Below are 20,934 nucleotides of genomic sequence, written 5' to 3'. Positions count from 1 at the left end.
TATTAAACAAAAAACTAAGACATCTCTGTCACTACTACAGACCAGCCACGATATCAGTCCTCTGAAAGTGAGGCAGATAGCGATGATGCTGTCCCTGCTGCTGCAAGACTGCCCAACGGCATGTACATGACAAAAGTTGGATTGCATTTTTTATGGTACGAGTATATTTTTTTCATTAAGTGTACTGTGACACTATGACAAGTACTGTCTTGATTACCTTTCATGTTTGACTCATGTCTTTTTGTCTGTTGCCCGATTTCAATAGTGTAACAAATATTAACTTGGATATTGTCATCTTTTGCGTTGATTGGATGGAGTAGTTTCACAAAATATGATGTGTCCATTTTATACAGTGACGAGGAGGACCAGGAAGAGAGCCAGGGGGGTGGATGAGCAAGACAGGCAGGCACAGATTGAGCGGCTTCTCCTGGAATCCCTCCGTCAGAGCCCTCCTGCCGCTCAACCTCCCCCCTCAGAGGATGAATTATTCCTCAAAAGCCTGGTTCCTTCCCTTCAAAGATTGTCGCCCCAAAGGAAGGAATATGTTAAATTCCAAATTCATAAACTTATTTATGAATCTAGCACTGTTTTGCTTAATCTGGAGCCTGCTGAATAGCTTATTAGCTACTGGGGCAACAATCTTTGCAGGGAACAAACCAGGCTTTTGAGGAACAATCCCAGGTGTCCCTGAGGCTCTTCACATAGTACAGCCGTACATACTGCAACTGTACATATGTTCCACACATTTTCTGTGTCTTGTTTTTTTTATTACTATTATTTTTTACATAATCGAGCAACCCTATTCTGTTCTGTCTATAAAAGGAGATAAAATAAATGTATATAGGAAGAGTTAACAGACTGTTGTTGTTATTCACCTCATCAGTAAAACAATATACATTTAAATACATAAAATAGTAAGTACATGTGACATGTTCCAAATTGCTATTGATTATTTACCGTGTACAGGTGCTTTTGTTTGTGTTGCTGTTAAATGTGGTCATATTGAATCACAACATCTGCACTGGATATAGTGCATAATGTATACTGTAGGACAGTTGAATTGTGCAGGATACACAGCTACTACAGAAAAAGTACCAGTTCTAGAAATCAAATGGACATGTTGTCCTTCTCTAAATTAAAATTTTAAATGGTATATTTGTGTCTACAATAATACCAGATAGCACCATTGATATGATAGTCAGCATATTGGTGAGGTCTTCTTTTATTTTGGTGTTTATCGTGTTATGTTGCGGTGTAGACATGCCAAATTAAAGCTTTATTATCTCACAATATTATATCAATTGATAACCTAGCATGCATGAACAGGCATATTATTTACCTGGAGTATACCTGGAGGTCCTCTTGGTCCAGTGGGCGGTGGGGGCTCCTGTCTCTCACTCTCTGAGTCTGTCTGCTGATGAGGTCAGTAACATCTAAAAATAGATTTTTCAGATTTTAAGGTGTTTGAATAGTTTTCCAAAAGGTTTGATAACATAGTTTCTGCATGATGTGTTTAATAGACAGAATAAACAAGAGGGTAGCAACACAAGAGAAGCTTTACCTGGAGGCCCTCTTGGTCCACTGGTATGGGGGAGCTGCTCACTCTCACTCTCCGAGTCTGTCTGCTGGGCTCTTTTGGAAACAACTGAAAAATAATATGTGTCAGACTTGAAGGCGCTGAAACTATTTTTTTTAAAGGTTTTTAAAATTCATGTAAACTAATTTTCAACATGATCTGTACATGAACGTAACACACTAGTGGACATTGTCAAAGAGGGTAACACTATGGCCAAGTGCATGTGTGAGAGGGTTTGTAACGTTTTACCTGGAGGCTGACTTTGCACCACTCCACTCACTGGGCACTCCTCTCTCTCACTCTCTGAATCTGTCTCTTCTATCTGCTCACCCTGTCTGTCATTCTGTGCCTCAGTTGGCTTCTTCTTCCTGACTGCTCCCTTACTGAAGAAGGAAGCTATGTCTGCTGTCTTTCTCTTCATGTCTGTGCTGCTCTGACATAATACACCAACGCAAAATGCAGAACATATCAACAGGACCACCATCATTATAGCTAGTACTAGCAAAGTTAACTAAACAAATACATTCATAAAATTGACAGCCCAACTTATCAAACTATGACATATTTATTATGTTTGATTTAACTTATTTGGGGGAGTTACTGAACATTAAAAACATCAATTTCCCTGTTATTAAAATTATTCAAAAAGTAATGTGACTTTAGTTGGAATGACTAAACACACGTGACGATACATCGTTTTTTGCCTCATGTAGCTTACTTAACAGTTTAAGGATGACTTCACTGATGTATAAAGAAGTTAGACAATGCTTACTTTTTGCTATCTTTTCCTGTTAGTTAACGTTAGCTTGCTAGCGTCAAAACGCGAATCTCCCCACTGATATTACAGCTTACCTGTGAATATCTGTTGTTCGTTCGCATTTGGACAGCCCCGCCGGCACTCAGTAGTGACTGGCCTATGGGTGTGCTCTGGTCCACTGATACTGGATTACTAATGTTACGGTGGTTGGGGTCAGGCCAGGGTGGCCAATAGGGTGGCCAGGAATCAGCGTGAGGTGGCCACAGCCAGCCCCTGTCACCCCACACCTCCGCCATTGCATATCCGGGAAATTTTTGGCTTCATGTTTGGACACTAGAGACATGTCGTCCATCTTTATTTACAGTCACTGGTACAAATTTATTCATTTTATTATTTAACTGCAAATGAACCCTGAAACTCTGAAAGATTCTTAAAGTTGTGACTCAGACCAACTTTATAACTTCACAACAACAGGTACAAACACACACACACACACACACACACACACACAAACACACAAGCAATTAAAGTAATTACTTTTATAATGAACCTTTAATGAGGAGAATAAACATTTGAAGGGGGCAGTTGTTACCGTGGCAACAAAGACGATGATGTTTCTCATGTTTTCTTGTTTAACCACAGAGGTAACTAAAAATAGGTCCCTTTGGAATTCTCTTACTGTCCTGTGTACAATTTATATTTTTAATGAAAGGATGTGATGTCACTTTGTGTAATTAACCATGTTTGGTCTCACCTTCATCTCCATCAGAATCAGAAAACGCTCAGTCGCTCCTGAAAAGACGAAATGTGGACGTGGATGAAGTTGAGCTTCTATCTGACTGAACGTGACTGAGCCCAGCAAAGATTCACACATTCAGGTGAGATGATGAGATCTTCTTTCTGTCTGTTGTGTTCAAAAGACAAATATGAAGACGTGCTGTTTGTGCTGTGCAGCTGTAGAGCTTTTTAAAGAGTTTCATTCTGACTGTGTAACAGCTGCTGTCACACTGAGCTCGTGCACACATTAGGTTACATACAAAGCTTTTCTTTTTCACACATTCATTATTCTGCACTTGTTTTCTGTTGACAGTGAATTTTCCTCCATCCACCCATCTGTTCATCTGTCTGTCTGTGTGTCTGTCTGCTGAGGAGAGATGGAGCTTTTACCGTTTGATATTTCCCCTGAAAGCCCCAGAGGTCTGTGAGTGTTCCTGTCATTTTCATTATGTGCTGTTGTCGTGTGCTTTAATGTTTTAATGATGTCCAGTGCCATCAAACTCCACAGTGTGACTTCACAAATATGTTTTCAGTTATAAGCAGGAGAACAGAAATGTCATTACACAGAAGACAGTTTGTAAAAATGATGATGGCGTTAAAGGTTCTTCATTTGTTTCCCTTAAAAGTGCTTCAGTGAAATTCTTTGTCAGTGTCTGAAGGCGATGACACATTTACAAACTATTAGAGAAAGAGCTGAATCTTTTCTTTCTTATTTAATTTGCATAAAGGCTTAACATTAGCTGCTCTTATCGTACAGTGTTGAAGCTTTAAACTATATTTATGCTTGTTGTTTGTGTATTGAATTGGTTAAAGAAGTGATTGTGAAGTGGAAGCAGCAGGTTTTGAGGTGTTAGAGTTTCCATGTACTCGACTCCAGAGAGAAAGAAAGAGCTTTACCTTCAGATTCAATCACTTCAGGTCATGCTGCCTTTGTCAAATTCTGATCCTTCACCTGTTTTATTGACTTTGAGTTTACTTCCTAATTGTTTTTGCACAGACTGCTAAATGAGTAAAGTAATAGTAATCACATTATTCTCAGTTTTCCATGATATTTCTTCTTTTTTTGAGCATATTAAAGCCTGAAAGTATTGGGGTGATAAATCCTCTCTCAGTCTGTTAGACTGTCAGGACAGATTGGGTTTATGTTCCACCTCTTTTACAGTGAAACTGTTTATCTGTACCTTTAGAAGATTCCCACCCGATGTGATTAACTCAGATGGCTCAAGCACAAAACAAGGCCTGGAGATTTTTACTTAATATTTGTGAGGATGTTGGTATCTTTAAATGGCCAGTGTGATGAGGAGGAACGATTACAGCAAACATGACAGTGTTGTGTACGGAATGTATGTGAGTCCCTTAAGGATGTTTTGTTTTGTTTTGTTTTGTTTTAATTAGTTGTTTGTGTTTTTACAGTTATTTCTTCTTGAGCTTGAGAACACGTGACACAAAATAACCTCAACTTTCAATTTTTTTTAACACGTATTTTTCCTGCTTTGAAGCTTTCTTGACAATTTCTCTTGCAGCTCAGTTCTGCTGATCTTAAGTTTGCTTCATGCCTGCAGTGGAAGAAGTATTTACATCTTAATATAACACAATCAGAATTCTCTTTTACAAGTAAAAGTCCTGCATTCACAATGTTACTTAAAAAAAAAGCTTGGAGGCATTAGCAACAAAAAGTACTTCAAGTATCAAAAGTTAGTGAACAGGAAGTAACTTAAAACCTGTGACCTTAATTTTAATGTAACAGACTCTGGATAGATTGTCCAGGAAAATCCAACGGATATGAAGTTATGCACATTCCTGAATGTCTTGTCTCTCTTCAGCTCTGCTATCAGGGAGAGGAAGGGCGAGGGGCTCAACTCAGATGCAGTTGTCGGGCGTACACCACACTCGTACTCGTACTCATACTCATTGTCCTCCGCTTATCTGGGTCCGTGTCGCGGGGGCAGCAGCCTCAGCAAAGAAGCCCAGACAGTCCTCTCCCCAGCCACATCTGTCAGCTCTTCCGAGGGAACCCCGAGGCGTTCCCAGGCCAGCCGGGCGATGTAATCCCTCCAGCGTGTCCTGGGGCGGCCCCGAGGTCTCCTCCCGGTTGGACGTGCCCGAAACACCTCCCAGGGGAGTCGTCCGGAAAGCATCCTTACCAGATGCCCGAACCACCTCAACTGGCTCCTCTTGATGTGGAGGAGCAGCGGCTCTACTCCGAGTCCCTCCTGGATGTCTGAGCTCCTCACCCTTTTTTCTAAGGGTGAGCCCAGCCACCCTGCTGAGGAAACTCATTTCGGCTGCTTGTACTCGCGATCTCGTTCTTTCAGTCACTACCCAAAGCTTGTGCCCATAGGTGAGGGTTGGAACTTAGATTGACCGGTAAATTGAGAGCTTCGCTTTCTGGCTAAGCTCCCTCTTCACCACAACGGACCGGTTAAGCGCCTGCATCACTGCTGACGCCGCCCCAATCCGCCTGTCAAACAATCTCTTGCTCCGCCTGTCAATCTCCCGCTCCATCCTACCCTCACTCTTGAACAAGATCCCGAGATACTTAAACTCCTCCACCTGAGGAAGGACCCCCCCCCCCCCCCGACCTGGAGTGGGCAATCCACCCTTTTTTGGCTGAGGACCATGGCCTCAGACTTGGAGGTGCTGATTCTCATCCCAACCGCTTCACACTCGGCTGTGAATCGTCCCAGCAAGAGCCAGAAGTCACTGTTCAATGGGGCTAGGAGGACCACGTCATCCGCATAAAGCATGGACAAGATACTCCCATCACCGAACCTGACACCCTCCACCACTCGGCTGCACCTAGAAATTCTGTCCATTAAAGTTATGAACAAGAGTCCAACTCTCACTGGGAACAGGTCCGACTTACTGCCGGCCACACGAACCAGACTCGCGCTCCTTCGGTACAGGGACTGGATGGCCCTTAGCAAGGGGCCACCAACCCCATACTCCCGGAGCACCCCCCACAGGATGCCAATGGGGACACAGTCATAAGCCTTCTCCAAATCCACAAAACACATGTGGACTGGTTGGGCGAACTCCCATGCCCCCTCCAACACCCTGGCGAGGGTAAAGAGCTGGTCCACGGTTCCGCGTCCGGGACGAAAACCACATTGCTCCTCCTCAATCTGAGGTTCAACTATTGACCGGACCCTCTTCTCCAGCACCCTGGAGTAGACCTTACTGGGTCGGCTGAGGAGTGTGATCCCCATGTAGTTGGAACACACCCTCTGGTCCCCTTTCTTGAAAATGGGGACCACCACCCCGGTCTGCCACTCCAGAGGCACTGCCCCTGATGTCCACACAATGTTGCAAAGGCGTGTCAGCCAGGACAGCCCTACAACATCCAGAGCCTTGAGATATCGAGGGTGAATCTCATTCACCCCCAGGGCTCCACCGCAGCGGAGTTGCTTCACTACCTCGGCGACTTCTGCCCCAGAAATTGGACGACCCGCCCCCGAGACCCCCGGCTCTGTTTCCTCACTGGAATTCGTGTTGGTGGGATTGAGGAGCTCCTCAAAGTATTCCTTCCACTGCCCAACAATGTCCCCAGTTGACGTCAGCAGCTCCCCGCCCCCACTGTAAACAGTGTGAGCAAGTTGCTGCCTTCCCCCCCGAGGCACCGGACGGTTTGCCAGAACCTCTTTGGAGCCGATCGATCTTTCGAGCCGAGTCTTTCTCCATGGCCTCACTGAACTCCTCCCACGCCCGAGTCGTTGCCTCCGTGACTGCCGCTGCTGCACTCCGCTTGGCCCGCCAGTACCCGCCAGCTGCTTCCGGACACCCACAGACCAACCATGCCCTGTAGGCCTCCTTCTTCAGCCTGACAGCCAACACGACTGGCTCCAGTGGCCTTGCGGCCACAGCTTGCAACTGCTGCCTCGACAATGGCAGAGCGGAACAAGGCCCATCCGGACTCAATGTCCCCCTCTGCCCTCGGGATGCGATTGAAGCTCTCCCGGAGGTGGGAGTTGAAGATCATCTGGACAGGTTCTTCCACCAGGCGTTCCCAGCAGACCCTCACTGCTTGTTTGGGCCTGCCAGGTCTATGCGGCGTCCTCCCCTGCCACCTGATCCAACTCACCGCCAGGTGGTGATCAGTTGACAGCTCTGCTCCTCTCTTCACCCGAGTGTCCAGAACATATGGCCGCAGGTCAAATGATACGACTACGAAGTCGATCATTGACCTGTGACCTCGGCTGTCCTGGTGCCACGTGCACCGATGGACATCCTTATGTTTGAACATGGTGTTAGTTATGGCCAAACTGCGACCCGCACAAAAGTCCAATAACTGAACACCACTCGAGTTCAGATCAGGCAGGCCGTTCCTCCCAATCACGCCCCTCCAGGTCCTGCTGTCATTGCCCACGTGAGTGTTGAAGTCCGCCAGCAGAACAATGGAGTCTCCGGTCGGGGCACTGTCCAGCACCCATCCTAGGGACTCCAAAAAGGTAGTACTCTGAACTGCTGTTTGGTGCATAAGCGCAGACAACCAGCAGTCAGGACCCGTTCCCCGACCCGAAGGCGCAGGGAAGCAACCCTTTCGTCTACTGGGGTAAACTCCAATGTACAGGCAGAGAGTCTGGGGGCGATCAGAAAGCCCACCCCGGCCCTCCACGTCTCACCCAGAGCAACTCCAGCAAAGGAGAGAGTCCAACCCCTCTCAAGGACTTGGGTTCCAGAGCCAGAACTATGCGTCGAGGTGAGACCAATGATATCTAGCTGGTAACGCTCAACCTCTTCCACAAGCTCCGGCTACTTCCCTGCTGTGACATTCCATGTCCCAAGAGCCAACTTCCGTAGCCGAGGATCGGACCACCAAGGCCCCCGCCTTGGTCTGCTGCCCAATCCACAATGCACCACTCCCTTCTGGATCCCTCTGCAAGTGGTGGGCCTGCATGGGGACGAGCCCATGTAGCTGGTTCAGGCTGGGCCCGGCCGGACCTCATGGGCAAAGGCCTGGCCACCAGGCGCTCGCCCACGGGCCCCAACCCCATGCCTGGCACCAGGGCGGGGCCCCGGTAACCCTCCGGGGCCGGGTACATGATCTCCTGTTGTCTTCCATCATGAGGGGTCTTTTGAACCGTTCTATGTCTGACCCTTCTCCCAGAACCAATCTGCCATGGGAAACCCTACCAGGGGAAAAATGCCCCTGACAGCATAGCTCCTAGAGTCATTAGGGCACTCAAACTCCTCCACCAGGATAAGGTGGCGGTTCTTGGAGGAGGACCACACTTTACTTAAAAATTGTTGCGATGGGCCAAATTGATAAACTACAATCTAAAATTAATAAGAAATAGAATAAAATGTTGGGTGTAAAGAGCGCTTATCTAGTCAGAGGCCAAAAGGGCAGATGCTTCAGCACCACCTGGAGTCAGTGGGTGTTTCTCAAAGTCAAGGATCCTTCCTTGGAAGGATGAGTCCTTCCAAGGAAGGATCCTGCAGAGACAGAGTCCTTCCTACCATTCAGTGAACACACATTGGAACAGGCTAACAAGTGTCACCGGGTGTTTCAGGGTACTGTGGTCATTTTGGCACTCTCTGATGTAAAATTTTAAACAACTGTAAATACTAAAGTTTGTTTTGGAGTTCCACAAGGTTCTGTGCTCGGACCAATCCTATTCATTCTATACATGCTTCCCTTAGGTGTAGGTCCCTTCTGTACGACATCTATTGCACGTCTGTCCGTCCTGGAAGAGGGATCCCTCCTCAGTTGCTCTTCCTGAGGTTTCTACCATTTTTTCCCCTGTTAAAAGTTTTTTTGGGGAGTTTTTCCTGATCAGCTGTGAGGGTCATAAGGACAGAGGGATGTCGTATGCTGTAAAGCCCTGTGAGGCAAATTGTGATTTGTGATATTGGGCTTTATAAATAAAATTGATTGATTGATTGATTGATTGATTAAACTGTATTTTCAGAGTCACGTGACTTTTAGCGCTCCATCTCTGCTGTAAATGATTTATTTAAAAACTTTTATGTTTTACCTAAATCACCTTATTTTAAAAATCTCATTATTCGGCAGTGGACACATTGGAAAGTGCAAATTATGAGGTTTCTGTCAGTATTTTTTAAAAACTCGTGGAGACATTAATCCAAATAAATGACATATTTGTCTAAATCCTGCCCAGTTCCTCTGGCACAAGTTTCATTTAAGAGGCCCCGCCTTCACTTCCAGCAAATCGTGTGTGCAAAGCATTGAGGGGATTTTATACCAGCAGAGGATCCACACATGCATCCGTTCTCTGAAAGAAGGACTCAATCCTCTGTGAAATTCACAAGGATCCTTGACATTGGAACAGTCCTTCGGCGGGACGATGACGTATCCTCCTTGAAATTTGGCAGTGTGAGGCTCTTTCCCTGACTTTGAGAGACACCCCGTGTATGCACATGCCTGACTAACCCCACCCTTACCTCACTCTTTCTCCAGATTCATACCTGCCCTTGTTGACCAATCAGAGATCCAGCTCTGTTAACGGCACCTGGAAGCCTGATGGCGTCACTTTCTTCATCATCCAGGGCCTCGCCAGCCTTGGTGAGAAAAAGATGATAGTTTTTGTCTTCCTGCTTCTGGGTTACATCATCATCCTGGGAGGAAACAGCATGATCATCTTTGTGGTACAAAATAATCTATTAAAGTTCATTTCATCAGTTTTACCTCAGTCTGACTAAAATGGAATTATTAGTGTCTTAATCTCACCTTGTTTATTCTCACGCAGGTGCTGACTGATTCAAAGCTCAACTCTCCCATGTATTTCTTCCTCTCCAACCTCTCCTTCGTGGACATCCTCTTCACCACCACCACCATCCCCAAAATGCTGTCGGGCCTCCTGACAGACGTGAATACCATTTCCGTCCCAGGCTGCTTCCTCCAGATGTATTTCTTCTTTCAGCTAGGTGTAACTGACTATGCCATCCTGACTGTCATGGCGTATGACCGCTACGTGGCCATCTGCAACCCTCTGCGCTACACGGCAGTCATGACTCGGCCCGTCCGGCTGCTCCTCATCGCAGGAGCCTGGAGTTTTGCCGCCTTCTGCACACTACCAGCTACCTCCATGACCTGGCAGCGGCTTTACTGCGGCCCCAATGTGGTGAGGAATGGCTGGTGTGACCTGTCTTCTGTACGGCGCCTGGTGTGTGGTAACACCACCATAGATAACATTGTGTCCATTTCCTTCGTCATACTGGCGCTACTGACCACAGGAGTCCTCATCCTCACCTCCTACATCCTGATTGGTGTTTCCATATCGAGGATGGGTGTCGCTCAAAGACTAAAGGCCTTCAGGACATGTGCCGCCCACCTGACTGTGGTGTCCATCTCTTACAGCTCGGCCTCGTGTGTATACATCTCCTACAGGGTGGGAAAGTTTTCACCTGAGGTACGAGACAAATCATTCAGGTTTAATACTTACCTTTGCCTTTGTTTTAGTCTCATATATGTCTACCAAAAAATACGATTAAGAGTGCTGTTTTCAAAACCAGTATTTTAAATAAGACTCGCAAAGAGTTCAGAGTTTCATTTTTGACCTTTGAAGCAGAAGCCTGACAAACAAATGTCAAGATTGGGTCCATTTGTGTTTCCAAAGCTTTCAGTCACATCCTGTGGCCCTTCTCAGCAGACTGGGTCGCTGAGTCTGATTCTATAAATGTCACTCCACCACTTCAGTCCAGACCGAAATCTGTAAACAACTATTGGAAGGATTGCTATAGTTCAGATATTCAGGGTCCCCAGAGGATGTATCTTAATAACGTTGATGATCCCCTGACTTGTCTTCTAGCTCCACCTTGAGGTTGATATTTATGGTTTCAAGCAAAATATTTCAACAACTAACCTATTGGATGGATTGCCAGGAAGTTTGGTACGCACTTTCATGTTCCCCTCGGGATTAATCTCAATTACTTTGGTGAACCTCTGAGTTTTCACCGAGTGCTTTCACCAGATCATTTTCATGTGTCATGTTAGCACACAACTAGAATTATCGCTTCGTACACAGTTACATTTTGACCTTTGACCAAAAAAATTCTAGTCAGTGCACTCTTAGGTCTAAGTGGTCATTTGTGACAAATTTGAGAAGACCCCCTCAAGGCCTTCTTGAGAAATTGCATTCACAAGAATGAGATGGATGCAAGGTCAAAGTGACGACCTTTGACCACCAAATTCTAATGACTTCAGTCAACTCACATTTTCAGTGTGTCTTAACTCTTCGCTCCCCGCAGATATGTTCACATGAGATATTGGGCAGTTATGATTAAATATTTCCCCCCTTAGCGGGAGCCTGCAGGTGGATGCTGGGGTGGAGGTGGGGCTGACAGAGCGAGCAGCAGTGCTGATGCAGGGCAGCAGTGGCATTGACAAAGCAAAGGGAGAGCTGGGAAGAGGATGTGTTTTATCGACAATAGAGTAGTGTATGTGTATGAATCAGTGCAGCTTGAGCTGATAGCCTGAACGAGCTTGCAGGCATCATTCTATTTCATTTTTGAGTCCAAGTGGACGTTTGTGCTTAAATTGAGAAAATTCCCTTAAGGTGTTCTTGAGATAGCGCTTTCACAAGAATGAGACAGACGAGGTCACAGTCACCTTGATGTTGGACGTATGACTACTAAAATCCCGGTTCATCATTGAGTACAAGAGGACATTTGTGTCAAATTGTAATAATACATTCACATAAATGGGACTGATGGACAAAATTGGAAACACATTGCTTTGAGCCGCGGCTGTCATCTGCACAGAGGGATAGAAACGTTAAACTAAGATGGCGAACTTGACAATCTTTATCCCTGCGAATCATCAACTTGTTGTCATTGTGAGCGTGTTAGCATGCCTGTGTAAGCATTAATCTGAAAAGCAGCATCAGCTGTAGACTCTTTCCATCAGAGCAGTGTTGGGAGTGGCGCAGAGAAATTAGTCATGAAGTTATAAATCCTCCGGAGAATGACATGTATAGTATAATTCGTGGCAGTCTGGCCTGCAGTCTTTCACATATCTATTTCTGGTTACAGGTAACCATTCTTATGCCCTGATGCTATCAGTGAATATGTATTAGATAGAGGGAAAGTCAGAAGAAGGCCAAAATCTTCAGGACTGACCCTCTGGTTACCATGAATATCTTTCTAAGTGTGCATCACCGACACTGTGTTGTACTCTGCCCCGACCTCTCGGATTCATCCAGATGATGATATCCACAGCAAATTAAATGTGCATTTGTCCATTTGGTCTTGAAAATACTTTGTCAAACAAAATATTAAAAAGGCACCAGCCTCAAAGTTTAATGGTCACCAACAATAAGAGGAATCATGCTGATGCTGCTTGGCTGGTTGGGGAGCACAAGCCTTCACAGAACATTTCATAGAAATCTGAACATTCAAAAGTGTTGGACGACAGACTGACCAACTTTGTCATCATCAGGATCTGTGGTAAATGGCAGAGTGAACCTCGTGTGTTTATTAAAGTTTGTTCAATCTATATTTGATTTTGTTTTAGGACCGTATCATTGTGTCTGTGCTGTTCTCCGCTCTGACTCCTTTCCTAAACCCGATGATCTACAGTCTGAGGAACAAGGAGCTGCGAGAGTCCATCAGGAGGACTCTGAGCAGGTTCAGATCTGCTGCTGTGTTACCCACAAAGGACGTCAACACAGTGTCCTGACTGGGAGAGGAAAGCTGCCGCTCTGCTCACCACACACCCACAAACTGGAGACAGAAAAGACAGCTGAATATCCAGGACAGGGCTCCAGATGTCTGTTTGGGATTAAAAAGACTGTCATGCACAGAAACTTATTTAGAAATTATATGAATTTAAACTGGTCTTTTGGAATTGTACATTGTGCCAAACATATAATGTTGTTCTGCTCTCTGTATATTTATTAACACATACACAAAGTTTATTACATTAAATCTACATCAACACTAAAAAATAATGGCCACAATGGTCCTTTTGACCATCGGCATCGAGGCGACTGTGGCTCAGTAGGTAGAGCCACCACTGAGAAGCTTATTGGTTCCATCCCTGACCCATGCAGTCTACATGTCAAAGTGTCCTTGGGCAAGATACTGAATCCAAAACTGCTTCCGATGGCTGAGCTTTCTGATGTGAATGTTTATCTGATGAGCAGGTAGCCCCTTGTCTTGCAGCCTCGGCCACCAGTGTATGAATATGTGTCTGAATGGTGCTTGTGAATTGAATTGAAAAATTTTGTCTAAATTAATTTACCATTTTAAAATGTATACGTGCAATAACTTTGTTGAATTAAAAAATGATGCTGGTGGTACCTCACTTTTCTGAAAGTATCTGTATTTTCATTATTTCCATCACTAATGTTGTGTTCTTGGTAAGGTTTGAGGTCATGGTTAAGTTTTAAAATTTCTATCAGAAATAATTATGATAATTAAAACTAGTTATTAATTATATCATGTAGCATTAATTCTGAACTCTGATTAATACTTAGAATATAACTATAAGCAAAATTACTTATCAGTAGTACAGACTGAAGGATTTTGTTGTTTTAGATATAGGAGAAGTTGACAAGATTTATTTGTTCAATATTTAATAAACAGCATGATATTCCAAATGTGTTTATTCACAAGAGAATAATCAAAACAGACGACATATCCTAAACTAAAGACTAAGACACAAAAGGTGTGTGTGTGTGTGTGTGTGTGTGTGTGTGTGCGTGCGTGCGTGCGTGCGTGCGTGCGTGTGTGTGCGTGTGTGTGTGAAATGCAAATTTGCAAACCCTAGAAAAGTGAAGGAATGACCCGCCCTACACTCTATGATTGGTTAATACTTCTTGCTTTCATTGGTTGGATTGGTCAGGTTTAGGCAGGGGAGTGGGAATTGTTTGGGTTAAGGTAAGAATGTCAGGGTTATCCAATTAGAAGCAGAGTAAGGCAGGCTACTCCTTTACTATTCTAGGATTTGAAATTTGTGTAAAAGCAACGACAAAATGGCTGACAGCAGAGATAACTACAGAGATGGACAAAGGTCCTCTGAGCACATTGTGAGTCAGAAGAAGAATGGAGCATGTGAGAGTGGAAGCTTTAAGTTTCCTCTCTCAATGTAGTTATGTTTAAGAGCTAAATATTTGTGATCTGTGGTGTGTAAAGGTGCCGGGTTAGTAAAAGAAATGCTACTCTGCCTGTTAGTGGCGTTGGCTTACTAACATCGACTTAGCCTTTGGAGAATCCAACTAATCAATACGTGTACATTTGTAAGCTGTGGACTCTTGTGATGTCTGCGTTGTATTGATATGAAGAGGCGATCTCCGTTTATTCCTCACAGCAAGTGACAAAAACAAAATCCTCTGTCATACACATCCATACAAACTCCAGCCCCGACACAAATTAAGAGACACAAGTTTACATTAGTATAAAATGAACTTAAAAAGCTTAGCAGCGCTAAAATATGGAAATTACTAAGAGAGCAATGTAGCCTTACCTCTCCCACAGATGATGATATCCACAGCAAATTAAATGTGCATTTGTCCATTTGGTCTTGAAAATACTTTGTCAAACAAAATATTAAAAAGGCACCAGCCCCAAAGTTTAATGGTCACCAACAATAAGAGGAATCATGTTGATGCTGCTTGGCTGGTTGGGGAGCACAAGCCTTCACAGAACATTTCATAGAAATCTGAACATTCAAAAGTGTTGGACGACAGACTGACCAACTTTGTCATCATCAGGATCTGTGGCAAATGGCAGAGTGAACCTCATGTGTTTATTAAAGTTTGTTCAATCTATATTTGATTTGTTTTAGGACCGTATCATTGTGTCTGTGCTGTTCTCCGCTCTGACTCCTTTCCTAAACCCGATGATCTACAGTCTGAGGAACAAGGAGCTGCGAGAGTCCATCAGGAGGACTCTGAGCAGGTTCAGATCTGCTGCTGTGTTACCCACAAAGGCAGGGCCGTGCCCCCCATAGGGCAGGTTAGACAAATGCTATAGGTGCCAGCATGCCAGAGAGCGCCAGGGAGTGAGGTGTCTTTTTTTTTTTTCTTCCCCATTCTATTTGAAAAATTAGACATGAATACACTACAAAACAACAACAGTACATATAGCCATACATCTTTAAATAATAATGAAATGATATTTCTAATTTAAATTTCTGCCTGCTTGGCATCCTTCTGCCTCTCTGGCAGGCAGCATCAATTTCGCCATGGTCCCTAACCGCAACCCCCTCCCCCCGCTACCTGCCGTCTTCTGTAATGTGATGCTGCTGAGTGACAAACTGACAGTCGGGTGCCATCGTCATGAAGAGGCAAAAGCCCTCTGGGGCGCAGTACAAAAACAAAGAAAAGAAGAGGAGGAGAAACGTGAACGAGACCGAGGTAATGATGTGATGTGATGAAACACTTCATTTAAAATGGTAGAAACACAACATATATTAGTTACTGAACCACGTGCAAGCTAACGTCAGCTCATTAGCCACTAATGATTAGCGGTTAGGCTACTGCTAACGTTACGTAACGTCAATGTTACTGCGACTTCATTAGCCACTTGTTTTAGGAATACTCTCAGCATTTAGCTAGAGTTAATGTCAGTTAATGTTTCTCCCATCTTAGAGAAAGTTGGAAAGAAAGACTCAAAGTGTTTGATGGAATGAATAAGCAACATAATTGAATATATTGGCCTATCTTTTCTTTTAATGTTTAGTGTGCTGCTGCACAAACCACTCACTGTTTACCAACCAGGCATATATTCATATACTGTATATATGTCATTAGATCGAGGCAGGCTGTAATGTTAGCTGCTATTATGGTTATTCCATGATGGTTTCACAATCAACAGCTATTTGATTGGTTGTTACATACATCCTGTGATGCAGTTTCTTGGACACATCATCAACTCAACTCAACTCAACTCAATTTATAAAGCGCTTTAAAACAACCATAGTGCTGTACATTGGAGGTCATAAAACAACAAAACAGAGAGATAATAAAAAGCAGTTAAAACAAAAAACAATAAAAAACAGCAACAAACAAATAAAAACAGAGCGAGGTCTCATGCTGGGTGAAAAGCCAGTGAGTAAAAGTGGGTTTTAAGGTGGGTTTTAAAAACATACAGTGAGGAGGCCTGTCTGATGTGCAGAGGTACATTATTCCACATTTTTGGAGCAGCAACGGAGAATGCATGGTCTCCTCTAAGCGTTCGCTTGGACCTCGGTACCTCAAGGAGCAGCTGATCAGCTGACCTGAGGCCCCGGGCAGGGGCGTAGGGGTGAAGAAGCTCAGAGAGGTAGGGCGGGGCGAGGCCATTTAAAGATTTAAAAACAAATAAAAGGATCTTAAAATGAACTCTAAAGTGCACAGGCAGCCAGTGGAGGGAGGCCAGGATGGGTGTAATGTGCTCTGTCATTCGCACTCCAGTTAGCAGACGAGCGGCAGCGTTCTGAACTAACTGGAGACGTGCAAGGGAAGACTGGCTAACTCCAAAATAAAGTGCATTGCAGTAATCCAGCCGAGATGTGATGAAGGCATGGATTACTGCTTCAAAGTGCTGATCTGCAAGAAAGGGCTTCACCTTCGCAAGCTGCCTGAGGTGAAAGAAACTCGACTTTACAACTGCACTAATTTGCCGGTCCAATTTAAAATCACTGTCCATCTTAAAACCCAAGTTAGTAACAGTAGACTTTGCATAAACGGCCAAAGGACCCAGATCAACATGGGAAGGAAACACAGGAGCTGCTGGGGTCAAACACCATCACCTCTGTTTTTTTCTCATTAAAATTTAAAAAGTTTAAGGCCATCCAGGCTTTGATATCTTCAAGACATGACAGCAGGGGTTTGAGGGAAAAGGCATCGCTTTTACTCAGGGGGACATATATCTGGCTGTCATCAGTATAGCAATGAAAAGCGACACCATGCTTTCTGAGGATAGACCCTAGGGGAAGCATATACAGGGAGAATAGTAGGGGTCCTAAAATTGAACCCTGTGGGACCCCATATAAAAGCGGAGCGGAGGAGGATTCACAGGCACCAAGACCAACACACCTAGTCCTGTCGGCTAAGTAGGACCTGAACCAGTCCAGGGCGCTACCACCAATGCCCACTAGCTGCTGCAGACGGTGGTCTATAGTGTCAAAGGCAGTGGTCAAGTCGAGCAGGACAAGAACAACATAGTTGCCACTATCATTTGCCATTAAAATGTCATTAAAAACTTTTAAAAGGGCAGTTTCCATGCTATGCAAAGTTTTAAAACCTGACTGAAAAACCTCCATAATATTGTAATCATCAAAGAAAGTTTTTAGTTGTGCACAGACAATTTTCTCCAGGATTTTAGAAACAAAAGGCAACTTGGAGATGGGCCTGAAATTTGCTAAAACAGTGCTATCTAAGCCAGGCTTCTTCAGCAAAGGTTGTACTACTCCATGTTTGAAGCTTACTGGGACAACACCAGAGGACAGGCTGCTATTTAAAATGGTCAGAACCGACTATGGTAGAGAACACTTCTTAAAAGAAGTGGGGAGGGACCACATCGCGAGGGGAACCTGATGGTTTAATATGAGCTACCACATCCTCTAACAGTGACAGAGTCACAAGTTCAAATCTGTTGAACACAGCTGGGCAAGAAACAGAGACAGAGGGGTCAAAGGTGGGTGGAGAAATGAGAGCTCTTGTGGACACAACCTTATCAATGAAAAAGTGCAGAAAACTATTAAACACATCAATGGATGTTTCCAAACATGCAGGCTGTGGGACATTCAAAACAGAGTCAATTGTTCTGAACAGTACATGAGGGTTCTCAGTTTTCTGTGATAATGTTTGACAGATACTCAGTAATAGTACCTAGGGTCATGAGGGGTTTCGGCTCTTTCAACTTCAGACCCCCTCACCAAGGCAACCCGACTGGGAGTGATCAGTTCCCGGCCTGTGTCCAAGAAGCAATCGCCCACTGCTTGTCCCTCCTGATCCACAGCCATCATGAGGCTCTCTCTGCAGCCTCGGAAGCTGTACTGATGGCTCTTCTCTTGCGTGCTCCTGTGATGCCCAGGAGGCTGTAGGCCTGAGAATCCCCTTCCCCCGACTTCAACGGGCATCACCGCGCACGTGTTCAACAGTGTTGATGGACTCAGCAACCGCCTTCAGCACCTGGTTATGGCGCCAGCGATAGCGGCCATCTCCAAGTGCTTTAGGATAGCTGCTGAGGATTTGCTCCTGAGTTCCTCTTCCTTGGCACAAGGGACATGCTGGAGTATCGACCTTGCCCCAACAGAAGAGGTTTGATGGGCTGGGCAGGACATCATAGACAGACTGAATGAGGAATTTGATGCGGTAGGGTTCCGCCCTCCACAACTCAGGCCATGAGATCTTCCTATCCATGGCTTCTTCCCATCTGGTCCATGCGCCCTGTTGTCTCAATCCCACCATTTGGCTTGCACGCTTCTCCTCGACCCCAGCCCTCACTTCGCGTTGGACCAGGTCCCGCCTTTCCTTGCCCTCAAGTTTGTTGTAGTGAGTTGTTGGAATGGTTCCCAGGCCTGCACGGCAGGTCGCCACAGATCCCACAAGCTCTCTGTGATGCAGAGAGAAATGCAGATAACAGTGGGCTGAAGTATAGTTAATAAACCCCTCCATGTTAGTGGATGGATCACGGGCCAAAGTAAAAAAAATCATCAAATAAATTTTTTTCCAAAGATGCTTTCTGCCATTTTAGGTTATTATTATCACACTGATGTTTGTTCACGTGTTTGTTTTTCTGATAACTTTGGTTTTAATTAGTGATTTGATGAAATAAAAGGGTTTGACATCATGATTGACAGCTGTGTGTGCCAGTGAGTGTGCTCGCAACCAATGGTGCTGCTTGTGACTGGTCGGACGGCAGAAACAAGATACTGCAGCTTAAGATGGCGGCGGCCATATCCGGGAATTTTTGGCTTCATGTTTGGACACTGGAGACGTGTCGTCCATCTTTATTTACAGTCACTGGTATGAAATAATTCATTTTTCAATTTTTCAATTCATTTTTTATTTAACTGCAAATGAACCCTGAAACTCTGAAAGATTCTTAAAGTTGTGACTCAGACCAACTTTATAACTTCACAACAACAGGTACTACACACACACACACACACACACACACACACATTGCACAAGCAATTAAAGTAATTACTTTTATAATGAACCTTTAATGAGGAGAATAAACAGTTGAAGGGGGCAGTTGTTACCGTGGCAACAAAGACGATGATGTTTCTCATGTTTTCTTGTTTATAACCACAGAGGTAACTAAAAATAGGTCCCTTTGGAATTCTCTTACTGTCCTGTGTACAATTTATATTTTTAATGAAAGGATGTGATGTCACTTTGTGTAATTAACATATGTTTGGTCTCACCTTCATCTCCATCAGAATCAGAAAATGCTCAGTCGCTCCTGAAAAGACGAAATGTGGACGTGGATGAAGTTGAGCTTCTATCTGACTGAACGTGACTGAGCCCAGCAAAGATTCACACATTCAGGTGAGACGATGAGATCTTCTTTCTGTCTGTTGTGTTCAAAAGACAAATATGAAGACGTGCTGTTTGTGCTGTGCAGCTGTAGCTTTTTACAGAGTTTCATTCTGACTGTGTAACAGCTGCTGTCACACTGAGCTCGTGCACACATTAGGTTACATACAAAGCTTTTCTTTTCCACACATTCATTATTCTGCACTTGTTTTCTGTTGACAGTGAATTTTCCTCCATCCACCCATCTGTTCATCTGTCTGTCTGTGTGTCTGTCTGCTGAGGAGAGATGGAGCTTTTACCGTTTGATATTTCTGAAAGCCCCAGAGGTCTGTGAGTGTTCCTGTCATTTTCATTATGTGCTGTTGTCGTGTGCTTTAATGTTTTAATGATGTCCAGTGCCATCAAACTCCACAGTGTGACTTCACAAATATGTTTTCAGTTATAAGCAGGAGAACAGAAATGTCATTACACAGAAGACAGTTTGTAAAAATGATGATAGCGTTAAAGGTTCTTCATTTGTTTCCCTTAAAAGTGCTTCAGTGAAATTCTTTGTCAGTGTCTGAAGGCGATGACACATTTGCAAACTATTAGAGAAAGAGCTGAATCTTTTCTTACTTATTTAATTTGCATAAAGGCTTAACATTAGCTGCTCTTATCGTACAGTGTTGAAGCTTTAAACTCTATTTATACTTGTTGTTTGTATATTGAATTGGTTAAAGAAGTGATTGTGAAGTGGAAGCAGCAGGTTTTGAGGTGTTAGAGTTTCCATGTACTCGACTCCAGAGAGAAAGAAAGAGCTTTACCTTCAGATTTTGTGATTCAATCACTTCAGGTCATGCTGCCTTTGTCAAATTCTGATCCTTCACCTGTTTTATTGACTTTGAGTTTACTTCCTAATTGTTTTTGCACAGACTGCTAAATGTGTAAAGTAATAGTAATCACATTATTCTCAGTTTTCCATGATATTTCTTCTTTTTTTGAGCATATTAAAGCCTGAAAGTATTGAGGTGATAAATCCTCTCTCAGTCTGTTAGACTGTCATGACAGATTGGGTTTATGTTCCACCTCTTTTACAGAGAAACTATTTATCTGTACCTTTAGAAGATTCCCACCCGATGTGATTAACTCAGATGGCTCAAGCACAAAACAAGGCCTGGAGATTTTTACTTAATATTTGTGAGGATGTTGGTATCTTTAAATTGCCAGTGTGATGAGGAGGAACGATTACAGCAAACATGACAGTGTTGTTTAAGGAATGTATGTGAGTCCCTTAAGGATGTTTTGTTTTGTTTTGTTTTAATTAGTTGTTTGTGTTTTTACAGTTATTTCTTCTTGAGCTTGAGAACACGTGACACAAAATAACCTCAACTTTCGATTTTTTTAAACACGTA

General features: G+C 44.0%; 3 protein-coding genes and 1 long non-coding RNA gene across 6 annotated transcripts in view; 3 read left to right on the top strand and 1 right to left on the bottom strand.

Moving 5' to 3' along the window:
* The window catches only part of LOC125898750 (neuronal acetylcholine receptor subunit alpha-9-like), a 258,716-nt gene that overhangs the window by 83,648 nt on the left and 154,134 nt on the right, over window positions 1-20,934 (top strand). The gene's annotated exons all lie outside the window — the stretch shown is intronic.
* Window positions 1-20,934, top strand: part of LOC125898771 (olfactory receptor 10J4-like) — a 37,873-nt gene that overhangs the window by 9,920 nt on the left and 7,019 nt on the right. The window lies entirely within an intron of this gene.
* On the bottom strand, window positions 1,392-1,901 carry LOC125898802 (uncharacterized). Its single transcript, XR_007450657.1, has 3 exons — window positions 1,826-1,901; window positions 1,562-1,645; window positions 1,392-1,433 (listed from the first exon to the last, which is right to left on the bottom strand). It is a non-coding gene; the product is annotated as an uncharacterized LOC125898802 (long non-coding RNA).
* On the top strand, window positions 9,648-12,794 carry LOC125898770 (olfactory receptor 10J4-like). The gene is made up of 3 exons (XM_049592715.1): window positions 9,648-9,719; window positions 9,821-10,483; window positions 12,586-12,794. Exons 1-3 carry the CDS (start codon window positions 9,648-9,650, stop codon window positions 12,748-12,750), a joined length of 900 nt encoding a protein of 299 aa, XP_049448672.1. The 3' UTR covers window positions 12,751-12,794.

Source organism: Epinephelus fuscoguttatus, linkage group LG12 (assembly GCF_011397635.1).
Source record: "Epinephelus fuscoguttatus linkage group LG12, E.fuscoguttatus.final_Chr_v1".
Classification (NCBI taxonomy): Eukaryota; Metazoa; Chordata; class Actinopteri; order Perciformes; family Serranidae; genus Epinephelus; species Epinephelus fuscoguttatus.
The sequence above is the reverse complement of the archived record's forward strand: the minus strand, read 5'-3'. Positions and strand labels throughout refer to the sequence as shown.